The following is a 22,775-nucleotide window of genomic DNA, read 5'->3' on the forward strand; positions in this document are numbered from 1 at the left end:
GGCGGCCGACACCGGCGGGCTGGGGCCGCCCCTCTGCGCGCTCTGAGGGGCGGCTACCGAAACCCGAGCGGCTGGGGGGGCGTTTCCTCGGCCGGGCCGGCAGCGCCCTCCCCCCGCCCTCCCTCGCCGTTGGGTCTGTTCTTGTGCCGTCCCCGGGGCTTCGGGCTGCCCGGAGCAGCGCGGGGGAGCGGCCAGGACTCATTCCCGGCCATGGCCAGCTATCTGTCCCCCGGCGCCTACTTCTACGCCGAGGAGCAGGAGTACCTGCAGGCCTACGAAGATGTCTTAGAGAGATACAAAGGTAGGGCACGCAGCCCTCCCGGCAGCGGAGCCGACGCGCTCGCCCGCGCTGCCGCTTGCCCCGCCGGGCGTGGCGGCTGCGGACGTGGGAGGCTCCGGTGCTGCCCGGCCCAGGTGCCCCCCGGGCCGGGTGGGGGGTCAATGGTCCTGGATCCCTGCCTGGTGGTTTGTTGTTTTAGGGTGGTTTTCTGTTTGTTGTTTTGTTTTTTTTTTTTCCCCTTTTTTTTTTTGGGGGGGGAGCAGGATGACGGCCGTTGGCGACTATTGCGATAGATAAAAACACCGCTTGACCCTTCTCAGTGGGTGAAACGCACTTTCTTGTATTTGGAAATCTCTTTAGAGTGAAATGCAGACACGGTGTTTTACATCTCGATGTTCTTTTGTTTTTAAAGCTCCAGCTTGTTTTGACCTTTTAATATTTGTTTATTTATTTGTCTATTTTTTGGTGGTCGGATAAGGAATGATCTCAATTCGTGTAACACCTGAGTTTTTTCATCGAAAACGGAAGAATACAGCAAAAAGGCGTTTAACCCTAATAAGGATGCATAGAGCTAAATTTATCTTGTTAGAAATGTAATTTACATTGCTTTTTTAAGTAATGGAGGTGGAAAAGATGGTTTGGGAGACATGATTCATTGCTCTGTTTTTCAGTGTATTCGCTGTTACTAAATCTGAAAATGCTTATCAGAAGTGTTACAGGTCTGATTTTAATCCAAGTGCAAAAGGGATGGACCTAACTGTTCAGATTGAATCTTCATCCTAGAAACAGGTTTTATAGCATGTCACAGCATATGCTGACATTTCCAGTGCCAAATCCTTTTGGGACATTTGAGGAAAAGATAGGTTAGATTTTATATCTGAAATTTTTCAGTTGTATGTCTCCAGTTCGTTGTAAAGGTTTTGGTTAAGTGGTTTCCACTGATGGGAATGGGAGTGGCATAGTTAAAGACAGCTTGATTTGAAGATACCGATAGCTGATTTTTTTTAAGTCATGGTTGTTAGTGGTGCTGTTTTGAAAAATAAACTCTCTAGGGATGGTTATTTTGACATGAGAACTCGAGAGGGCTGAGTCTACTTTGTACCTGTGTCTCTTGCAATTTCATGTGTCATTAACAATATTGGCTAATGGCTCCTTTGTGTCTGTTGCCCATTGTGTCAGTGCAGCTGTGGTGCATGTGTGCTGTTCCTGTACTGAAATGCATTAGTGCCTTTGAGTTGAGAAATAATTACGGTTTGTAATAGAACATCTTCAAAAGCACATCTTTATTCCATTCTCTCCTGTTTTTTTAAGTCATCAATTATATCATATGTATCTGAACTGATTGTTGCAAAATTTTAAAGCAGGTAGAGTGTTTACTTTGTAAATAAAGACAACACTGAGAAAGCTTTTTCTGTTCTGGTTCCAGTCCAATATTTTGCTTAAGATTACCTTTGATCTGCTTCTAGGTTTAATAAAGTTCATTCTTGTGCCAGTTTGTCTACATGCTTAAAAACCAGGAAAGATATTGGGCCTAATTTCCACTGTTTCAGTGTGAGTTTTATTAGTATAACGACTGAAACATTTGTTTTTTTTGGTGTTGGGGGGCAAAAGGATTTTAATGAAAATGAACTAATTCACATCTCAATTAGAAATAAAGCACATTCTGGAAATACTTGAATATATCATACCGTGGGAGTAACATCAGGTCCATTCACATGCTATTTTCAGTGACAGCCAAATCCTGAAATTTTTCAGAAGGATCTGGTTTCTGTTGTCTTAGTTTTTGGTATCATACTCAGTGTACTAGTATTCTGTGTTTTGCTGCTTGAGGTATACTTTATTCAGCCACTGGGAGCAAAGGTAAAGATTCAGACTTGTTTTAATTAAGATATATTGGAAACCTGGAAAACACATTATTTTAAAAATGTGTTTCCAAGCCGGTCATGATTTCCCACCCGAGTCCCAGTAGTATGACTTCACTGCAGCAATTGTTGTTCTGATGACTTGCTATGGGAGCTGATCTAATCAGAAAAGAATTGCTACATTATAGACTTTGAAGAGGGAGTGCCATTTCTCTGAATTTCTCAGTTTTGTAAACAACATCTTTAGTAATTTTCCTAATAAAATGCCAGTCACACTGACTTTATATTTTTACAATGAGCTGAAATCCGTAATTTTAATGCTAGTAGGGTTTTTATTTTATTTTATTTCCCCCCCCCCCCTCCATTTTACAGTCTGCAGAATGCTCTAGTATTCATCTAGGGCATTATCAGGGTGCCAAATTATCTATGTCCCAGCTGTTGAGTACTGTAACTAGCAGAGTCAGCTGTACAAAATTCATCGGCTGTCTTGGAAGGCTTGGGATCGTATGATGCTGCATCATTAAGATGTTCAGGCGAAGAGACAGACGGTCCTTTTGAAATGTAGAAAAGTGCAATTTTACTCTTCATCCATTTCAACAGCTAAAGTAGGCTGTGGATCTTGAAGACTGTGCAATACCAAGTACCTTGTTGCTTTAATAGTTACAATTAGGATATTTGTGCATTTCCAAATTCTGTCTGCTGACCATGTCTCTGGCTGTGACAGGAAATAATTAGGCAACTGTTTGCTAAATCTGAGATAGCAAAGAAGAGCTGTTTGCTGTGGGAGAAGAGAGTGTTGTTTTCTGATTCCTGGTCAGCTCAGTTGCTGGCTGTCACATATTTTTTGTCGATTCATGTAGTAATTCATTGGCAGTATTTCTAAAGCATTTTGGTGGAGAAAAAAAGTTCTCAGATTATTTGGAAATCCTGTTTAATCAGGCTACTTATTCAGGGAAAAAAATGCTTCTTTGTTAGTAGCACCTCTAGGAATTCAAAGGCAAAGCCTTTATTATGAAAATGGCAAGAAAATGCCCAGTGTATTTTATCTGAAATGCTTGATGTATTTCACTTCTTGTTTGTGACTGAACAGGCAGATGAGAAATTGTAGAATAATTGTTAATACAACTAACAGTTCAGTTTTATCTCAAAAACTGTATTTGAGTTTTCTAGGAGGTTGTAAATTTAACTTAAAAAGCAGCAAGACTAATTTTGTATCTCACCATTGCCTGGGAACAAAAATTAATAACATTGTTTTTAACTGTGGCATTCTGTAAATAGTGGTTCCTTCTGACTTATTGGTAAGAAAACATTCAAGAGTGTTTCGTATACATTGTATTTTAAAAATATTAAATCCCATCTCTGTAAGATGGGGTAGGTATTCATTGTTCTTTATCAACACTATTTAAGCATTAAAGATTTTAAGATCACAGCTTTAAACATAATTATATTTAAGTACACTGCATTCATTAGATTTACTCTGGTATAAATCTTAAATAGTACACCAAGAATTAAGACTTACGTATATGATCCTTCTAAGATTGTATTTTTTAGTTCAGACAGTAAATAATTTATTTAAGTATCAATTCCAACAACCCTCTTTTCCTGCAAGACTTTGAGCAATTACGTAACATAGTTGCCTCCCTTTGACTTCATTACTGAAATGGGAACATCTGTTAATGACTCTGTGATCACTGTCTCTGAAAAGGGCTAATTCTTGGAGAGTAATATTAGATCAGTTATTCAAATATTATAGCTTACATGACTGTAAGAACAAAGTTAAAAATACATAGGATTCTCTTGCACATGCAGGCCTTTTAATGCTGTGAATATTTGTGCTATAGGGAACTGTTCCATTAGACAGAAAATTCAGCTTGATGTGACTGCCCAGGAAGAACACAGCCTTGTGATTCAGGGACTTGACTGAACTGTTGTTCATTATAGGAAAGGTATCACGTAAATGTTTTCTTGGAGTGGGTGCCTGATTACTGCTTCCTTAGGGTACTTTAGGCTCCCTGCATAGCCTCTGTCTGTGTAGGAAGAAGACAAACTGGGGACTGGGGATAGCAAAACTCAAGTTGAATTGTTTCAACTTTGGTACATTCTGTTTCACTATTGGTGTTTTTTTCTTGCTCTAAGAAGATCTTTAATAATATACATTTATCTGAAACATGGAAAACAGTTGTTTTTCTGTATTCTAAGAAACAAAGATCTTAGAGATGGGTAAGAGCTAGCAGGTCACATCTGATGCATTTTGTTGCGTGAATAGTGTTCAGAGGTAATAGAATTTTTTCTGGTGATTGAATGAGGGTAGCATCAACTAAAGCTGTTCTGATGTTTGGTACAGTTTTTTAATTAAGATTTTAAAAAAAAAGCTTGTTATCCAGCTCTCTTGAGCTGACTTCAGGAAGGGACTATTTGCTCAGAATGATCCATCTGAAATTTCTACAGCTGCTGCATTTTAGACATTTGGAGATTCCTAAATGTATTTGGTATAACAGTTCAGGGATATTCTTCTTCAGAGGTGGCTTCATAGAGCAAAGGCAGGAGGAGCCATTGCAGACGCTTCTCACTCTGGAATCTGTGGATTTCTGAGTTTCCTTATTTAAGCTCTGAATTCAGGGCCTGAATTTACAGCCTACAGAAATCTTACTCTTCTGGGCTCTTGGCAGTGATCTAGGCAGGTCTCCTGCTTCAGGGCTTCTAATTTTTAATTAAAAAAGAAATGCTAGAGTGAGTAATTGATTAGATGCTTATAATTTATTTTCCTTCTCCTTTGGCATAACAAAATCTGGTGGCATATAGACTTCAGGTTTTTTTTCCCACCGTTTTTCTTGTGCAGGAATTGATTCCTAGCCTTGGAATTGATAACATTTTTGTTAAAATAGAACAGGTTTTTTGCTGACTAATGGAGGGTACGCGTGGATTATCTGGCTGCACGTCACCTAATCCTTTCTTTGCCACTGCACAAATCTTCAGCGTGATGACACTGTCATTTGCTGTGTTGCTAGCACATTTCCTGTAGCAGGTTAGCCTCCTGGGAATGAAAGATTTTAGCCAACAGAAATGCCTTCAATTAGGGATGGAAATGTAATGGCACTTGTGCTGTGAGAAGGCAGACAAAATTAGTGGATTCCTTGGGCCATGTAAAAATGTAAAACCTACAATTTTACTTTGTTTCAACCTTCCTTCTTCTTTAAGCAGAAAGTTCTCACTTTCAACTTGCTTGTAAATGAGGGTTTTTTTGGTGCATTTCATCCTAGATATGAACCAGATCTTTCTGATTTGACTTGTGAGAGCACTTTGCTTGAGCTCAGTTTAAGAGATCTTAATTTCCTTGGAATAAAATAACAAGAACATGGTTGTTAGCCAATTCAGTGAGGTTTTATCTGTGTAAATGCTTCAAGATTTTGGTGGCAGTTTCTGAAGTTTGATGGTGTACGTAAATGGCAGTTATGTCCCCATGGCTTTGAAAAATACCTACTTGGATGACTAAGGTGGACAGAATTTGCCCATCAATTCAAATATCTTTAGTATGTGAATTGGGGCATAGATCAAAGGTCTGTTTGGTATCTTTTCTGGTACTTCCCAACTTCCTTTGAGTCAGCAACATCTTTTAAATAGAGCTCACAAGTATATTCCAGAATTCCCTTTTTTATGGCCAAAACCAGGAGGTGGTGAAGGAGGGGAGGAACATAATAAACTTAAACCATCATTGTGTTAAAAGGCTTATTTTGGCTCAGTTTATATTTTTGGTTGAGGTGTCTCTAATTGTTTGCTATGAATTGGTTTGCTAATCTGTAGTGATGTTTGGCTTGAAAACCAGAATATGCTTTTATTTTTTCTTCTACACTGTTTAAAACATGTCTGGTTTGAGGAATTAATTCCATCATTTTGGTAGAACTTCAACATATACTTGGAATTAAGTGCTTTGTAGGATAAAAATGGGCTTATTCACTTGATTAAAGTTAAGTGCAAGTGTTTCATAAGTTCAGGCTTAAAAGAATAAATTTTTGTAAATGTCAAATATGAATGCATCTTATTGCTGCATGCCTGAAATGCTTCCTGTAAAACATCATTAAAGCCGTTCAATTTAACAAAGCCTTGATTTTCTGTAGTGGGTGAGAATATTCATGTAGTGAATGCTTTTAGTCAACCCAGCTTTCAAACAGGTGAAACAATACTTACAAAGACACTTCAGTCCCCGAGTCAAACCCTGAAGGGCATGTTAATAGCCAGATCTTACAAGTTGATCTGTGTAGGCAGGCTCCATGCTTTTGTGGGAGTACACTGGCTTCAGAAATCTCCCACACAAGCCTCTTCTCAAGATATGTGCTCAGCCTTTAATAAGACATACTCCTGCTGAAATCAGTCACCCTTTAGATGAATTAGAATTTGGCCTCAGCTGCATCAAAAGCAAGATGGTGTGTTTCAGGATTTAATTTGATTATACCTGGGGAGTATAAAATTTTGTTGCAGAGTGCAATCTATCAACTTTTTGTACATTTTAAACAAACTGACAATGGCTGCAAATAAATCTTTGAAAGAACAAATATATTGAGGGCTAAATTCTGCACATTACAATTAGTGTAACTATTTCTGTAAGACAAGGAGGATTAGGCCTCTGATGGGCTTTTCAGTAGCACAGACCAAAATCTGTTCTTGATTATAGCCACATGGCCCTTTTGAGCTTGGTTTGCTTTTGAATATATTTTCATTATTAAGTTTCATAGTTTATATGTGAAATTACGGTATTTAATAATGCATTCTGCACTGCATATAAACACAGATCAGCAATTAAGTAGGGGTCATAGCCTAATTTTATTGGAAAACTAAAGTAGCTTGGCCTGAGATTCAGGTATCCAGCTATCTGACAGCTATGACACTTCGCACCACTTGGATCTAAAATTAGTAGAGCTCTTCTATACTGGGATTAGACAGATGTGTATATATTTTCGTTCACAAAATGGGTAAAAGTCCTACTCTCTGTACATTTTTCAGAGGAATGGTTCAGGCAATTTGCAGATGAGACTGTAGGTGAATGGAGGAGTCCCTGAAAGTCTTTTGCTGGGTACTGAAAGAGGTATCTCCTGCTTGGAGACATTCCTTATGCCTGATCAGGTTACAGTCTGGGTGTTCCTCATGTGACAGGGTCTCTTACGCACAGCAGAAGCAGCATTAGAAAACGTGTGTGGTCATTTGAACAGACGTTTTACAGTAGTAGTAGTGGTAGTAGTAATAATAATAATACTAATAGAGCATCCTGAGAAGTTCTAGCAAAGAGCTTTTTCGAGAGGCACTTGTGATGCTGTGTTTTTTACTCAAAAACTTCAGTTAATTTTGGTAGGAGTCAGGAACTTAGCTATTGACGTTTATAAATATTTAATGCTTTAAATTACCTTGCCTTTAGATGAATTTTTAATCTAGAGATAAAGGATTTACATTATGTCCTAGGCATTAGAAAAGGACTTGAGCATTTGTCTGGAGAAGCCACAGCTATATAGTCTCCCATAGCCTCTGGGAATAAGGAATTGTTGCTAAGATAGTTCCTGTTTCGGAGTAGGATATTTTCAAAAGCCCACATAGCAATTTTATTGCTAACCCAGGTGACTTGTAATAGAAATTGGGTGCTTCACTGCTGTTTGTGCTTTGGAAATTCTCTACTAGTTACTCTGCATTGTTCAGATTATAGCTTGGTTCTGGAAACCACGTTATGATACCATGTATCACAGATCAGTTCTGCATTTAAAATTCAGTTTTTGAAAGGTTTTTGAATATGAAATCTTCTCTGGAAGAAAATTAATAGTAATTTTTAGGAAAAAAAATTTTCACAATTTCACAATTAGAAGGGACATTTTGAAACATACTGAAATTTTCTTTGTATTGCAGAGCAAACGTGTTTTCCAGATTTTATGACTTCTACCATCTTCATTCAATTTTTAGCAAAACAATTGCTGAGAAACATTTGTGTATTTGGATAGGTTCTTAGTTTTCTTCTTTGAAATAATTTCAGATAATTTATTGAAACAATATTTTCAGGTAGTTTTTGTTGATGTCCAGTTTACAGTACAGTTAGAGTGGCATCTGGTTCAGTGTGGCTTTAAAGGAGAGAAGAACAGACACAAATGAGATACAGGAAGAAAGCCAGAGTTGATTAGGTCCCTTGATGAAATTACCTTATAATTTGACCATGTTCAGCAGAATACTTTTGCATTGCTCTGTTTCAGTTTTTGAAAATAAAACTCTTGTTGATAAAGTCCATACATTCCTTGTGAGGCCAGATCTAGCCTAGCTCTGAGAATGTCAACCCAAATTTTGATTTTCTGCTTGTTTCTATAGTAAATTGTTATTACATTAGTCAAATTGATTCATGTAAGCATTGTATGTTTCTACTTAAATAATATATTTATTTTTGCTTTCTCATGCATAAACATTTCCTTCAGATCTTATATTGCACTGAATTAGTCCAGCCATGCAACGTGCTATTTAAAGTGGATTTACACTAGCACTGAGCAGCTATCTGTAGTTTGCAGCATCAAACATGTATAAGTTATAATCTAATTTATAAATATTACATCAGTGGCCTAGAAACAACACGTTTATGTCTTGATATTTTGACTGTCATGCTGAAGCATTTTCTGGCATCAAGAGCCACATAATACTCAAGAGAATTTAAAGAATCAATTTTACACTTGGAGAGCATGCATGTCTCCACAATAACTTGCAATTTAATGCCAAAAGTATGGACTTGATTAAATAACATTAGAAAGTGAGGGATCATCTTTATTCTAAGCATGAAATGTATTCTGAATTTGATGCTATAAGTAGATGCCTAGATTTTTGTAGTCATTTCAGTGATCAACATTGTTCATGGTCTGTTGGGTATTTAGATGTATGGCTAAAATGTTGGTGGATCTTTGTACAGTTTTTGCTGGATGTTGGATTTTTTTATTTGTTTTTTCCCCAACCAGTCTGCTTTGTTGAGTCTACTCACCTCTGGTCTTGTAATTTTCCTTCTTAAGGGCATATTTCATTGAAGATTGCATGTCCTCTTCTGTGTTCCTATTAAGAAATACATCAAGTGGGGAGGAAAAGCTATTTATTTTTTTTTTAGCTAAGAAAAAAAGAAAAAAAGGCTTTATTCCTAGCATTTGGAACACACGGAGAGACTCCTGTTGCTCTATCCTTTGTTCCCGTTTCTTCTTTACTCTGACACTTTCAAGTTAGTTTTAGCTGTAGTTTGGCTTCTTTGTGGGCCTGCACCTATGAAGTGCAGACAGAAGATCATCGTGGTTTGAGGCACTTTTTTGTGGGACACAGTTGCACACCTCCTGTACCAACTTTGCAGAGGAGTGAATTAAACTTCCTCCTCAGACAGGAGGTACCTTCCCGGCTATGGTGGAGAAAGAGGAGTTGTTCCAGTCTCCTCCTGCCTGCTGCTGGAGCAGAGAGCCCCAGCAGAGCATGAGCTCTAGTCCTAAAGAGCATCATGGGCTTTGCTCCCTGAACTACAGTTGAAGCTGTAGAGAAAGCTTTGAGCTTTTCTTTATCGTAGTCAATTGTAAAGAAATATACTTGTGTGGAATGAGATTTCTCAGGGAGCATACCCATGTGCTGGTGCCTGCTGTGAACTGGAGTTCACAGAGTCAGGATAAAGCCTGACTGGGACTTGAGTCTCAGGTCATGTACTGATGTGCTGGCGTCCTGCTGTGAGAGCATTTCAAGTGTAGAGTGTAATCCCTCTCAGTGAATGTGCTGAGAGAGAAGAATGCTCAGGGGACAGACACTAACATTGTCACTTCTTTTGAAATGATTGTATTTCCTTGGCTCTTGGATTCAGTACTCTAACTTGCACTGAGATGTGTGAGTGTTGCTGTTTAGGGTGAGAGGCTCAGTCGACTAGTTTCATGCTAGCAGCCAGTGAAAGCAAAAGCTCCCTCCCTGCTGTGTGTGACCAAGTTAACTAATTATGCAACGCAGGAAGATGTCTCCTGTATCTTAACAGCACTTTAAACCTCCAAGACTTGTTTTCCATGTCTTAATGACTCGGCTAATGAATAATTTCAAGTTTATTTATTTGTTTGTTTTTTTTAGAGTAAATAAACGGGCCATCAAGTATTTATCTCAATGACTAGCAGTTAGTGTTGATAAATGGCTTAGATGCTATGTGAGATACTGAAGTCTGCTTGTAATTTGATTTTGTTAAGCTAGCAAATAAGCAAAAGGTAGTCTAATCTATTTTTTTTAAAAAAATTATTTATTTATTTATTTATTAAATTTCAGTTAAAAAGCTTTTAGGTCTGTATTTTGTGACCAGAAATCCTAGTTCCTACTGTCTCTTTGCTGTTCTAGGTTCTCTCCTTCCAAGTACTAAAGCATTTAATGGTAGTACATGCACTTCTGTGCTCCTACTCCTGATGTATCTGTACTTCATGAAGCAGTGTGATTGGATGTAGTACCTTTGTTGTATTGATGTTTTATGTTGTATGTCTTTGATACGTATTTAAGCATTCCCTTTGATTTTTTTTTTTTCTTTTAAGTAGTTCTAGAATACCAAGTATAAGGTTTCTTGATCTTTCTGCAGTTAGCAGGTAGTTTTGTGCTTATAGACTTTGGTAGTTTAGAGTTGCCTAGCTTCTGGTTTTTCATTCCCAATACTTTTGTACTTTTTGTTTCTATTATATTACATATCCTCTCATTGCCTAATAATCTTTCCAGTTTTAGTAGGTTGGGTTTGAGTCTTAAAATTCTGGAGTTCTCTCAGTCTGAAAACATTTGTATCATCAGAAGAGATCCATGTTTTTGTTTACTGCCTTCTCCACATCTTTAATAAATGCAGAATGCGTTGATGATTTCTGGAAAACCACACCATTCTTCTCATGTTGGAAGACAGCCAAGATTCAATACTTTGTTATTCTGTAAGTGATTTTTTAGACTATGAAATGACTACACACTATATCCTAGTTGTTTTTAGTCAGCTTTTGCATATATATATCAATTTTCCCTCTATTTCTTTATATATATAAATACACACACCCAGACAGACCCCTCCTCTCCCTTTTTAACTCAGAGGACTCCAAACATGGTACACTTTTTAAAAAAATGACTTTATAACATCCTTCCATCATCCAACAGTGTGTGCTTGTATGGGGTAGGGAAGTTTTAGAAAAATAGGGAGATGTGTGTATTGTAAAGCAAAATTTTCCATAATGCCTCATGTGTTCTTACTTTCTCCCATTGAGCTGCATATTTGAGTTGTTGCTTTAGTTTTAGTTTTTCTTGCTTCTATGTGATTAACCTGTTAGGCTTTGCTCTGTTTTATAACTATAAATCTAGGTTATTTTTAATATAAATAATTTTAAAACACTACTATTTGCCTTTTTGAAATCCAGCATCCTTCTGACATTTCAAATACTTAACTGCAACAAGGTTTTCAGTTGTTTGGTGGCCTCAAATTGGTCTTCTAAAATTTTCCTCAAACTTGAACGGTTTACATTGGGTGTGCCTTCCTCATTGTTCAAAGCAAGTGATCCCCAGTCTTGTCCAAAATACTGACAGTATGTTCTGTAATCATGCAGATACTTACCTGGTAAATTACATCTTGAGGCAATTAATGAAATTAAAGGCTGAATGAAGATTTCAAATCTAACCTTTTAAAATTAGCAGGTGTTTTTTTTCTGATTTTGAAGGTAGTAAAGGTATTTTTATTAACCTTGGTAACTACATACTTTGATTTCCCTTTTCTCCTGCTTTGTCTTTCCCATGCTGACCATTTCCTGATGGTTGCTGTTGACCTCTTTATGAAGAGCGGCATCTGTCATGATCTTCTTTCTCCTGCGAAGTTTGTTAACAGGAATTTTTGTGTGTCAGTTACTGCTGATATTTTTAGTATGACAACAGTTGTATCTGCACATGGAACTTTTTATCTCACCCGTTGGGCCATTTTCACTTTTGACATCAGGGTAGAGGTATTCTTATGTTTTAATTGGTATCACAGTTGCTGTTAGCATCATTTTTGTCCAGACCTTGAGGCAGTAATGGGCCTGACTGTCCCAGCCTGCTCCCCTGCAGCTCACCCCCTGCCCATGGCCCGTGTGTCAGCCCCCTGGGGCCATCAGCTTCTGCCCCAGTGATGCCTTGGCAGGGCTGGTCTCCAGCTCCCCACAGCCCTGCCCTGACTAGCCATAGGCCCTGCCGAGCTGGATCCACCTGCAGGCCCATTTCCCTAGTGCATGGAGGGACTGGGGCTGCCCTACTCGTGGCTGGGTTGGTGGGATGGGCTCTCACTACCTCTTCATGGGAAGCCCCTGCTGCCCCCAGCACCTAGACCCTAGGGAGCCGCTGGCTTCAGCTACACCATTACAGTTCTGTGCAGGCCTATCTTTTTCTTCACCTAGTTTCTCTTATTTAAATTGCATTTCACTGCTAATTAACTTCTTTCTTTGTTACTGTGTCCTGTCTCCTGGCCTCATCATACATGCATGACAACTTCTCATGTTGGAGTGTGGTTTGCACTTGCTTGGCTTTTTGTACTTTCTGGCTGGTTGTGTTATATCACCTCCTGTTTAGTGTCAACCATTCTAGAAATTATTGTGTAGTTTAGAAACTGCTCTGTGACAATAATTCATTTTAATGATGTGTTAAGACAGTGTTACTGATGCAGTTTCTGTGAACTTAAAAGTAATTTGTTTGTACAGCTTTGGTAAAGCTTGATTCCAATTTCCTGACAGGTTCCTGCATTGCACTTTCTCATTTCTGGATGCCTGTTTACTTAAGGAAAAAAAGGAGGCCTCCCCCTTCTCTTAGTGCTTTTGAGCTTTTAATCAGAAAGGAGTGTGGAGAAGTTCAGTTTTAGGGCTGATCTGTGATTTTAGTACAGATGGGTGTAGTAGTTGGTAATTGTCACATCTGCTTAGGGAGCATAGCTGCAATAAATAGCCCTTGTTACTCTTTGTTGCAGTAGGAATAGTTATGAAATGCCTGAAGAAACTCTTGAATTATCCTTAAAATGTCATGGACCAAGTACTTAGTGTTGAGTTTTTAATATTATTTTTTTCTGTTTGTGTGCCCACTCCCATCCCCCCCTAATTTCTGAGTGGACTAACATACAGCACCAGCAAACAATTTTGTTCAGGAGGTGTAGATCTCAGAAAAATGTTTAGAGAATATGAAGCGTTGCAAGTCTTAGAGGGTAGGTGAAGAATTGAGATGAAGGCACTGACTTTATATGAGGACTTGTCAGCAAGATCAGATGTGTGACTGAAGATAAGGGCTTTTATTATTAGCAGGGCTTAATTACTTCAGCCTTCAGCCTAATAACCCAGTGATGGAGAAGGAAGAGCTGTAGAACTAGTTCATTACACAACTTAAAAGGTACTGAGAAGTAACTTTAACAGACACTGAGTAGCTGGAAAGAGGGCTCTCTTAGAAGCCTAGGAGAGCCTTAGGCTTCATGCTTATGTATCACTCGTTGAAAAAAAATAATGTTTAGAAAATACTGCGATCCTTGGAAGAAATACTTTACAGTGTCCTCAGACCACCCAGTGTACAGAAAACTCTTTTGTCTAGTGCAATCAAAAAACAAAGGCTGAGAGATACTAAAGCCTTAATGCAAACTCAGTGAGTTTTAGCAGTAAGGGCGTATGTAACAAGGCCAAATAGAAGACAAATGGCAAAATCCAGTCCTAAATCCTGCCTGAATGGGGATGTTCCATACAGTAGTCCAGGCTAGCTGCTTTCTACCACTGCCAACTTCTTTAGGCATCTGAATTTATGAAAAGTATCGGTGTTTGGCTTAAAAGGCCATTGGGTATGTGTGTCTTCTCAGAAATACTGCATTCCCAGGGGTTATGCTCTTGTCTTCTGCCTTGGGTTCACTGCATGCCAGGGGCCAGATAGCAAACTGCCTGGGTTTTCTTTGGTTTACTAACCAGGGAAACCTAATCCAAAACTGAATGCTGCTTTTGTGTGAATTTGCATAAGAATAACAGTGATTTGGGTATTTGCCTGAGAATTAGATGCAATTTTAGGCCTCTCTGAGCTTGAAGAGTTTTGGTTGTCTGCAATGGCAGAATGCCACAAGTTTTGGGAAACTTAGGTAGGAATAGGATGTTTTTGTCTTAAAACGGAGCTACTGAGTGAATGTAAAGGAGTAAAAAGGCTGAATGGAAGCAAGTTATAGATTGGTGTGCAGGAGAGGAAAGTGTGGGTTCTGATCTTTGCCTCTAGGGCACGTGCTGCTGATGTTTATATTAATACAACATTTGAAGAACAGGATGAAACACGAAGCTGAACTCTGCTGCATGGTAACACTTCCAGGAAGAACCAGAGCCAAAAAAATTCTACTCACATACAACATTGACAACCATTACAAAATGTAGAGCTGTCAACATGAAGAATACCAAGAGACAATATGACACTGCAGTTTGAGGACATACATGTCTTCATTGAAAGCACTGATCGTGTCTTCCACTCCATTGAGAGCAGAGGATCAACACGGTGATATGTAATAGTTTCCTATTACAAATAAAAATTCCAGCAGAACCAGACTGCGGCAGGAAGCTGGAGCAGTTTTTCTGAAAACAACAGGGAGGATTTGGAAGATACCCATTATTTCCTTTCTCCAGAATACCTTCTAATCCATCATTCGGATAAAAGGATGGAAACTCTGAGGAGTTTGTTGGGGAGCTGCAAGCGGTTGTTGCTCTGCGAGCAACTGGGAGCCCAGTGTGTTAACCAGGCTAGCAGAGACCCTGCCCATGGGCCCCAGGCCTGCAGCCTCTGAGTGGGGCCGGCCTGGGGGCAGTAGCCAGATTCAGAAGGCAATTCAGATCCCCCAGGTGGTTTGGGATGTGCCCAGGGGCCTTAAGAGAACTCTGAAGGCTGACCAGTCTCCATTAATGCCATCACTGGCTTCCCTTCAGCACAGGCTAATAAACACTTTGTTGCTCGACATAGTTGAAAATGTTAAATCACTCATACCCTTTCTGCCCCATACAATGTCTTTCTTTTTAGTCTTTCCGTAAAGTAGTTATTTTCAGTATTTTTATGTGTTCGTTAAGTAGTGGGACTTTGCAGTATCCTGTTGCACAGGAGGTAAAAGTTTGTAGTCCTTTGAGTTGTTCAGGTTGATACATTCATTCTGTCTCTATGGCTCCTGATGTGCTTCCTTGCCTGTTGTGGTCTGATGTCCTGCTCTAACAGGGGAGGTACTCCAGCCAAACCTGGAATATCTGCAGCAACTGCTGCAGCAATTGATGTGATCGTTGGCTTGTTAAGTACTCCGGTTAGGAGCTGCTGCAAATAGGCCCAGGGTGTTTCACTTTAGAGGAGGGGATTGTCTGCTAGATTGGATTCTTTGTAGCATATTAGGGATGTACATGTGAAGTATCAAAGCGATTCTCGCAAGATCTTGCACAGTCTCAGGTAGACTTTGGTGCTGACAGGCCTTGACTATTTTTTGTGTTTGAAGCAAATTGCCTTTTTTTTTTTTTTTTTTTCTTCTAATTACATTTCAGCTTGCCACCCAGTGGTACAGATTTTCTGCATATTGTCCTTGCCTCATTATACTAGAACTTCTCTTAACTGTCAAAAAGTCTGTTGCTGCAAGGTTGGTTTGGGATCCAGTGATTTTGAAATTTATGAATCTCTCCTCACACATCTGCAAATGTTGACTTCATGACCTTACGCCAAGTCAAATATCACTTGAGCTATTTTCGGTAGCTGTTATTTCAACAACAAATTTCTACCTGAATCTCCAAGCAACTGCATTTCACCAGGACCATGAAATTCCCCTGTGATACATTTCTGAATGACAGATTTTCATCTAAAACTTCCCTTCTTTTTGCAACCACATTTAGCATAGAAGAAATAGAAACAGGTTTAATGTTCCCACTATGTTGATTTCCTTTACTGTCTGTTGCCTCTTCTGTTTGTTGTGGTATGTGGAAGTTTAGAAGGCACAACTGTGTCTTCACAGATGATACTGAAGTGTGTAACCTAGTTAATCGTGCCAGGATACCAGCTGTCTGGTAACCTTTTCCTCCAGCTGAAAATCAGGGCTCTCTGCAGAAGACCAGTTACTCACTGGTGTACCCATTTCAAGAATAGATGAATTAGTACAGCAGCAGTGTGGTGTAAACAGATGAGTAATACAAGTGGTATGCTTTGGATTTAGCTGCTGAGTCAGATGTTTGGTTCAGGAGAGCAGTGCTTCAGCTGCTGCTTGACCAAGGCAGCTGAAATGGCTCTTCCAGGTTTATCTTGGAGAGAATGGTGTTGGGCAGTCAGTCATACACACTGGGAGTCATACTGACTGATTTGCAATATGGAATGACCAGCCTTGCTCACCAAAATCCAGTAGATGCTGGGCGTGTGATAATTTCTGCTGTTGAGAACTACCAAGCCTCATGAGGACCATGAGTTTACTCACCTCCTGGCTTCATCTGAAAGAGCTGTGATTACTGTATGCTGTTACACAACCAGTGAGTTGCTCTAGACTAAGATGAAATGAGAGCTTACAGTGCGTGAGCTAATCTGTATTAGCTGTCTTATGCATCTGCTCAGACTCAGTGGTGAAATGGGATGTAACTAACTCTTCTTTCAAGGAGCATTGTGCTTCCAAGCACATCTGACATTTGCCTTAGAAGTAACCATGATACATCTGATATGCTTTGTGTCCCCTCCTTGCCTGTCCTCACAGTACCCCACTTGTCTTAGGAAAGCAGCGTTTACTTTTCCAGAATGCAAGCAGACAACATGATTGATATTGGCAAGGATTAGAACTAAGGAGTTCAGGACAGTCGCTGCAGTACTTTGAAACCCGGATTAAAAAGTTTAAGTAAAAGTTTATTGTCGTGTGGTTACATCAGTGCTAGTAAATTAATGTGATAAGGACTATTCTGTGATACTGATGTCAACTGCCATGGAAGAATCTGCTTCTGTAGTCCAAAGTTATATGTTTCTCTTGGTTGGCTGCAGGCATGACCCATGCTTACTGTGGAATGTTCCTGAGGATTGTCTGTGAGGTGGACAGGTGGCACAAGCTAGGGATGGCTCTGCTAAACTTATCAGTATTGGGGGTTTAATTCCAATGCCTAGGAACACCAGGCTCTTTGTTCAATTTGCTAGGATAGACATAATCTGAAGGCCTTCCTAGAAGGTTTTTTTTTTAAGTTTAGGGTTTTTGACTTACCAAGCTTGAATAAGTATCATTATTGAATGTTGGCTTCTACTCACGTTAATTAAGCAAGATAAATCCTGATGGCCTATTTGTAGGAGAATTGATGATTGGTAAAATTGTATGTGCAGATTTAGAGCTAAATAATTTTGTTCTGAGTACTAAACAGTGGGGAAAAAAATCCACCTTAGTAAGTTTTATTTGTATGTTATGAATTTTATTTGGTAGATTATTCCATCTGCTTGAATAAGAAGCATCTGATGCTTCTTCTGACTTCTTCATAAGTTGTTTTTTCTAAATAAGATTTCAGTTTGTGTTTAGAATGTGTGTTTTATAAGGCAGTATTCCAGATAAGCAAACTCAGAGCAATGACATTTCAGGAAGGGTTGAAACAAAAAAATACTACAAATGCAAGGTTTGATGCTGTTGCTACATGTGCAACCAATGCTTAAAAGATGAAGAAAGTTATATATAAGTATTGAGAAACTGCATACTTGGCTGAGAAACACGCATAGGATCATGAAGTGTAGGTTACACCAAACAAAGGTGCTTACGTCTGTTGGATGGCCAAGGAGTAAGCACTAATACTTGTATATATTTTAATAAGTTGTAGATATTGTTACTAATAGAGAAGTTACATTAATATTGAAATACATCATTTACACACCAAACGAGACTTAAGTGCAGTGGAAACGTGTGTACTAGTTTAGAGGAGAAAAGGTAATAATTAAAGATCTGCAAAATATTTGAAGCCCTACATATGATCAGTATTTGCAAAATTTTAATGTAGTGAATGTAATGTGAATGTAATGTGAAATAGCTACCAGTTGTATGCTGCTGGGCTTTGTCCTGCAGCTTTTGGCAGAGCTGAGTATGAAACATGCAAAAGTAATTTTGCTTGGTTGTGCTGGTAGAGTTTTGTATTCCTCATTTGTTTGTTGCAAATAGGAGTTTGTGAAATGTGAAAAAATATGGTTCCCTTAGGCAACGCTTATTACTTCTAAAAATATAAATGATTTTTAAGGAATAGGATTTTTTAAGCCTTTTTCATATGGAAGAATTTTTTTTACCTTGAAATTGAAGAAAATTCATTTTTTTTTTTCTAAAAACAACTTATCTCCTTAAAGCAGAGTAATGGTAATTTAAGGCTTCTTCAGAAGTCCTTCAGACAGCACTTATTGGTGTGCTTGTGTACACAGAGACACATGCTGTGAATGTGTAGCATTAAATAGTGATGTTTAAAACCAAGTGACTGTATATATTCCAAATATTAAATTTTCCAAATATTCAATTTATGGAAAAAGGATTTTTCTCTTTCTTCAGAGAAAAAAATAATTTGAAAATCTCAAAATAGCATTGGTAGGTTTAAAAAAAAGATTAATTTTAATAGCTTTTGGAAACAGAAAAAAAAAAAAATAAATCGGCCAGCCTGTCACTGGTACTCAGGAATTGTCAGTCACACTCTGTTGTGCAGAAACACAGGATGAGACATGAAGATGACTGTGCATCATCAATGAAGTTTTGACAGCCTGTTGGAAATCCTGCAGTAGCCCATAAATATCTTCAGCCACCACGGCTGAGGGACCTTTCCAAAGTGACATGGGAATGTGCCTTGGACTCCTGTGAATGGTAGTGAGCATGGGCACCCCTGAAATGCAGCTACTGTTGTTCTCTGCAGGGCTGTGATCACCACCTCATGTTCTCCTTGTGGAATGCTCTAGCTTTGGTGTGGTTCTGTGATGTTGCCTAATGCCACATAAATAGCATTTTCAACTGTGTGGACATGAGTACATGCTGAGAGTTTTGGATGGGTTATCGTTAGTGAGATCTGGAATAGATGCATTAAACTGCAGGAACGGTGTGAGTCAGTGCTTTGTGGTCCATCTGCAATGGTTGGTATCTTTGGGGAATCAGTGTGCTGTCTGACTGTGCATCTACAGTGCATCAGGACCACAGATGAGAACAACTGAACAAATGTCACACTAATATTCCTTTCTGCTTGCTGAAGTAACACAGTGGGATGGATAAGTGCTCTTTTATGACAGACTCACTCTTAAAGAATGGTGGCCAGAGCACTGTATATGTTAAAAATGTCTTGTCACTATGCATAACTGAAAAGGGATCTAGGAGGGATCTTCTCATATTTGGACAGGTTTATTTTCTTTCTTTCTTTAACTACTGTTTATGTGTTGATACAAGAGTTTGTTCCATATGCCAGGATGGTTGGTTTTGCATGTGTGTAGTGTTGGTTGATTTGTGAGGTGTATGTGCTTGGCCTGAATGCTGACATTTCTTTTTGTTATACTAGTTGTGTGTAACAACTATTTTATGCATGTTTTCTCATTGTGAATGATACTTGTTTGGTGTAATTGGTTTGCAACTGGTACAAATGGTATAGTACTTTGCAAGATATTTGTCTAATTCAGCTACAGGTTATACAGATCTTCTTTACATTAACTTTTGTCTGTATATGTAATTTTAGGTCCTGTCTCAGTTGTTTGGCCACATTTAATTTGTCTTAGGTCAGGTTATGCATTGGTCCCCAGTTATATCTCTCCTGAAAGCTTAAATTGCTTGCATTACCTTTTAGCCTAGATCAAGGGAGAACAGCCACCATAAATAAAAATGTATAAGATGCAGAGTGAAATTGGAATACTGCTCAGTCATTGTTGTCACTGTGATATGAAGATGATGAGTTAGCAGCTAATGAGTTGCACTGGTTTGCATTGCGTGCTCTAACACATCAGACAAGCTTTATTATTAAGCATCAGCTCCCTAGAAGAAAATATTTTAGTGCATAGGATGTCAATTAAGGTTAACACTGATTTTAGCTTCAGTTCACTCTGCAGTAGAGGCAAAGGGTAAAAGAAACATGACCAAAGGGCATATTGTATACCAGCACATCAAAAATGTGTAATATAATGGTGCCCAGATTTGGGGCTGAAGAACTTGAATTCAGATCATGTGAAGAAACATCTGAATCTCCAGCTCGAGATGCTGCTGGTTGGTTTACTGACATGCTAATCTTCTTCAAGGCAGCTAAACCCTATAATTAGATGGAATTGCCAGCAGTGTTGCAGTAATGTAAAGAAGAAGCAAAATCAGCAGGAAATGAAAATGGAAATAAACAGTAGATAAAAATATTGCTTTTCCAGCAAAATAGAATGCGCTTAAAAGACTGAAAGAGCAGAAAAGGATTTGAAAGCTGTAGTGAGTACATAGATCTGCACTCAGAATAGCATTCTGTGCTGAAAAGCTTAGTATTTACTGTGGAGTTATCAGTGTAATTGTAGAGCTGGATGTAGCAGGAACAGTAAAGTAATAGAACCATTCAAAACTGTACTGGAAATATGGCAGACTAGGAAGGTCTAACCTTATTAGTAAGTCATATGTATCTTAAATTTGAACATATTTTCTTTAGTTTTAATCAACATTTACTTGTTTTCCTCAGTAGTTTTCTGTAATGTGTGAAACAGCTTCAAATGCTTGTGGGAGCCAACCTCAGAAATCACCTCCTAGTTTAAATGCTGAGTTCATGTTGGATACCTTGTTCCTCTGCTCCCAGCAGCACAAAACAGGCTTTGCAGAAGTGATGTGGGGTAACTGCAGCTGTAGCAGATAAGATCTTACTTTACAAGCAGATAAGTTTACTGTATGAAAGTCACAATGATTTCTTTATACTCAGACTGTATTTGGTGGGTTAGGTTAACCTTTTGAAGTATGAGGAATCTGTTCATTAATCAATTAATCTCTTCCTAATACTCAGAATACTCTGAAAGCATGTGAGTTTGTCATCACCAAGCCCTAGAGGACTGTGACCTCATGCAACCCAGTGTTGATTACTGATGTGTTACTTAGGATAAAGTGATTTACAGACACTTCTAGGATGAGTCATGTCTTTAGTGGAAAGGAGAAAACTGTTAAAATGATACTTCGTTCTTTGTAACATTTCTCCCATATTGGAGATGCAATTACTTTGCATAACTGAAAAACTCTTTTGGCATGGTCACTGCATAGAGTTATAGAAGTTTGTAGGAAGAAAGGGAAAGTCAGTTTACCATAATTATTTTTATTAATCTAGGTTTGGTTTTTTGTTTTGTTTTGTGGTGTGTTTGTTTTTTTTTTTCCAAACAATTAAATAACCATGCAGTATAGGAGTCCTCCTGTGAGAAATAAAACTTTGAAAAGGAGCACACTAGTTTCTCAAATAAGAAGGTTTTAAAAACTAAAAGAATAAGCACACAAAGTTAATTTTAGAAATTAGGACAGGGATCTAGTCCACCTAATCTGAATTTCCTTATGTGATCAGTTGAGAGAGTCCTTTCAGGAGGAGCGAGTTTCCAAGTAGGTTTTGGCTTGTACTTTTCTGTTCATGGGTGCTTGGCTTCAACAGGAGGTGTGAAAGATGCTCTCAGTACACATAGTCATCAGGTGGTGTAGGCAGCCTCCCACACTGGGGATGAACAGATCACTGTTGTAAAGAGGTATTTAAATTCAGTCATCACTTGAAGACCTTGATGAATGTTATAGTACTGTTACTGCAAGTCTTGTAAAGATTTAAAAAAATATATATTTGCACAAAGAGTTTACAACTAACCAAGAACTCAATGATGGGGAGGATGAAGTTATGTGTGTACCTAGGTATGCATGTATGTATAGGCTTGTATTGTCCTGACTGTCAAAAGTGCCTGGTAAGGCAGAGGTAGAGTGTCTGTGCTCAGCTGAAGAGATGAGGGAGGAGATAATGTTAGAAGGTTAGCAGAATTAGCAATTTTGCTTTTCTTCATTTGAGGAAAGGGAGGTATTTCACTTCCTCTCTCAGGTATAGAAAAGGAGCCTTGCTGTACAACTAAGCTGGTCTGGGCTTGACAATCAGGGCTATGTTGGCACTTCTAGGAAGGGCTACAAGTAGGAGGGCTGCCCATGGAGTACTCTTATGGAAAGGGAGAGAAGATTAGTTGCTCCCTTCTGATATGAGCAGACCATGACAACATGTATTTATACCTCAAAGTATTTATATGTTTTAAAAAGGCTTTAGGATTATATAACAGATCAGGAATTTCAGGAGCATTTCGAGACTTTGGATAATGCTCCTTTGCTCCCCTTTGTAGCCACTGAGTGTTGGCTAATTTCTTGTAGGTAGAAGCTGTAAATCTGGAGACGCATTTTGAAGTTAGGTTATGTAGATAAGTACTTAAGCTTAAGTTAAAACTGTTGTTTTGCCTTTCAGATTTCTTCACAATGAGTTACTGTAAAGTGTATCTTACAATTGAGGTGCCCAAAACTGCTCTTGCTGTGTCAAACAATAAATAATTGTTGTTCTTTCCTATCTGTAAGTGGCAAGAGTGCTCCACAATACATGCTCTTTTTAATTTGCTAAATGTAAAAAAAAAAAGTAACTTTCCTTGTTGCATGAATTATTTTCTGAGGAAGGTAAGTAGTACTGCTAAGAAGTGTT

The 22,775-nt window shown here is 38.6% G+C and overlaps 1 protein-coding gene across 8 annotated transcripts in view; it reads left to right on the plus strand.

Moving 5' to 3' along the window:
* The window catches only part of DST (dystonin), a 296,184-nt gene that overhangs the window by 35,535 nt on the left and 237,874 nt on the right, over positions 1-22,775 (plus strand). For 3 of the 8 annotated variants that reach the window (XM_051614875.1, XM_051614881.1, XM_051614880.1), the window contains exon 1: positions 152-301. The exons of 2 other annotated variants lie outside the window; for them this stretch is intronic. In XM_051614875.1, the coding sequence (XP_051470835.1) occupies positions 211-301 (91 nt within the window). In that variant the 5' untranslated portion in view covers positions 152-210. Of the gene's footprint in view, positions 1-151; positions 302-22,775 lie in introns of those variants that run through there. 3 more of the 8 variants (XM_051614877.1, XM_051614878.1, XM_051614879.1) reach the window with 2 other exon arrangements.

The sequence above is a fragment of the Apus apus genome, chromosome 3, assembly GCF_020740795.1.
Source record: "Apus apus isolate bApuApu2 chromosome 3, bApuApu2.pri.cur, whole genome shotgun sequence".
Taxonomy (NCBI): domain Eukaryota; kingdom Metazoa; phylum Chordata; class Aves; order Apodiformes; family Apodidae; genus Apus; species Apus apus.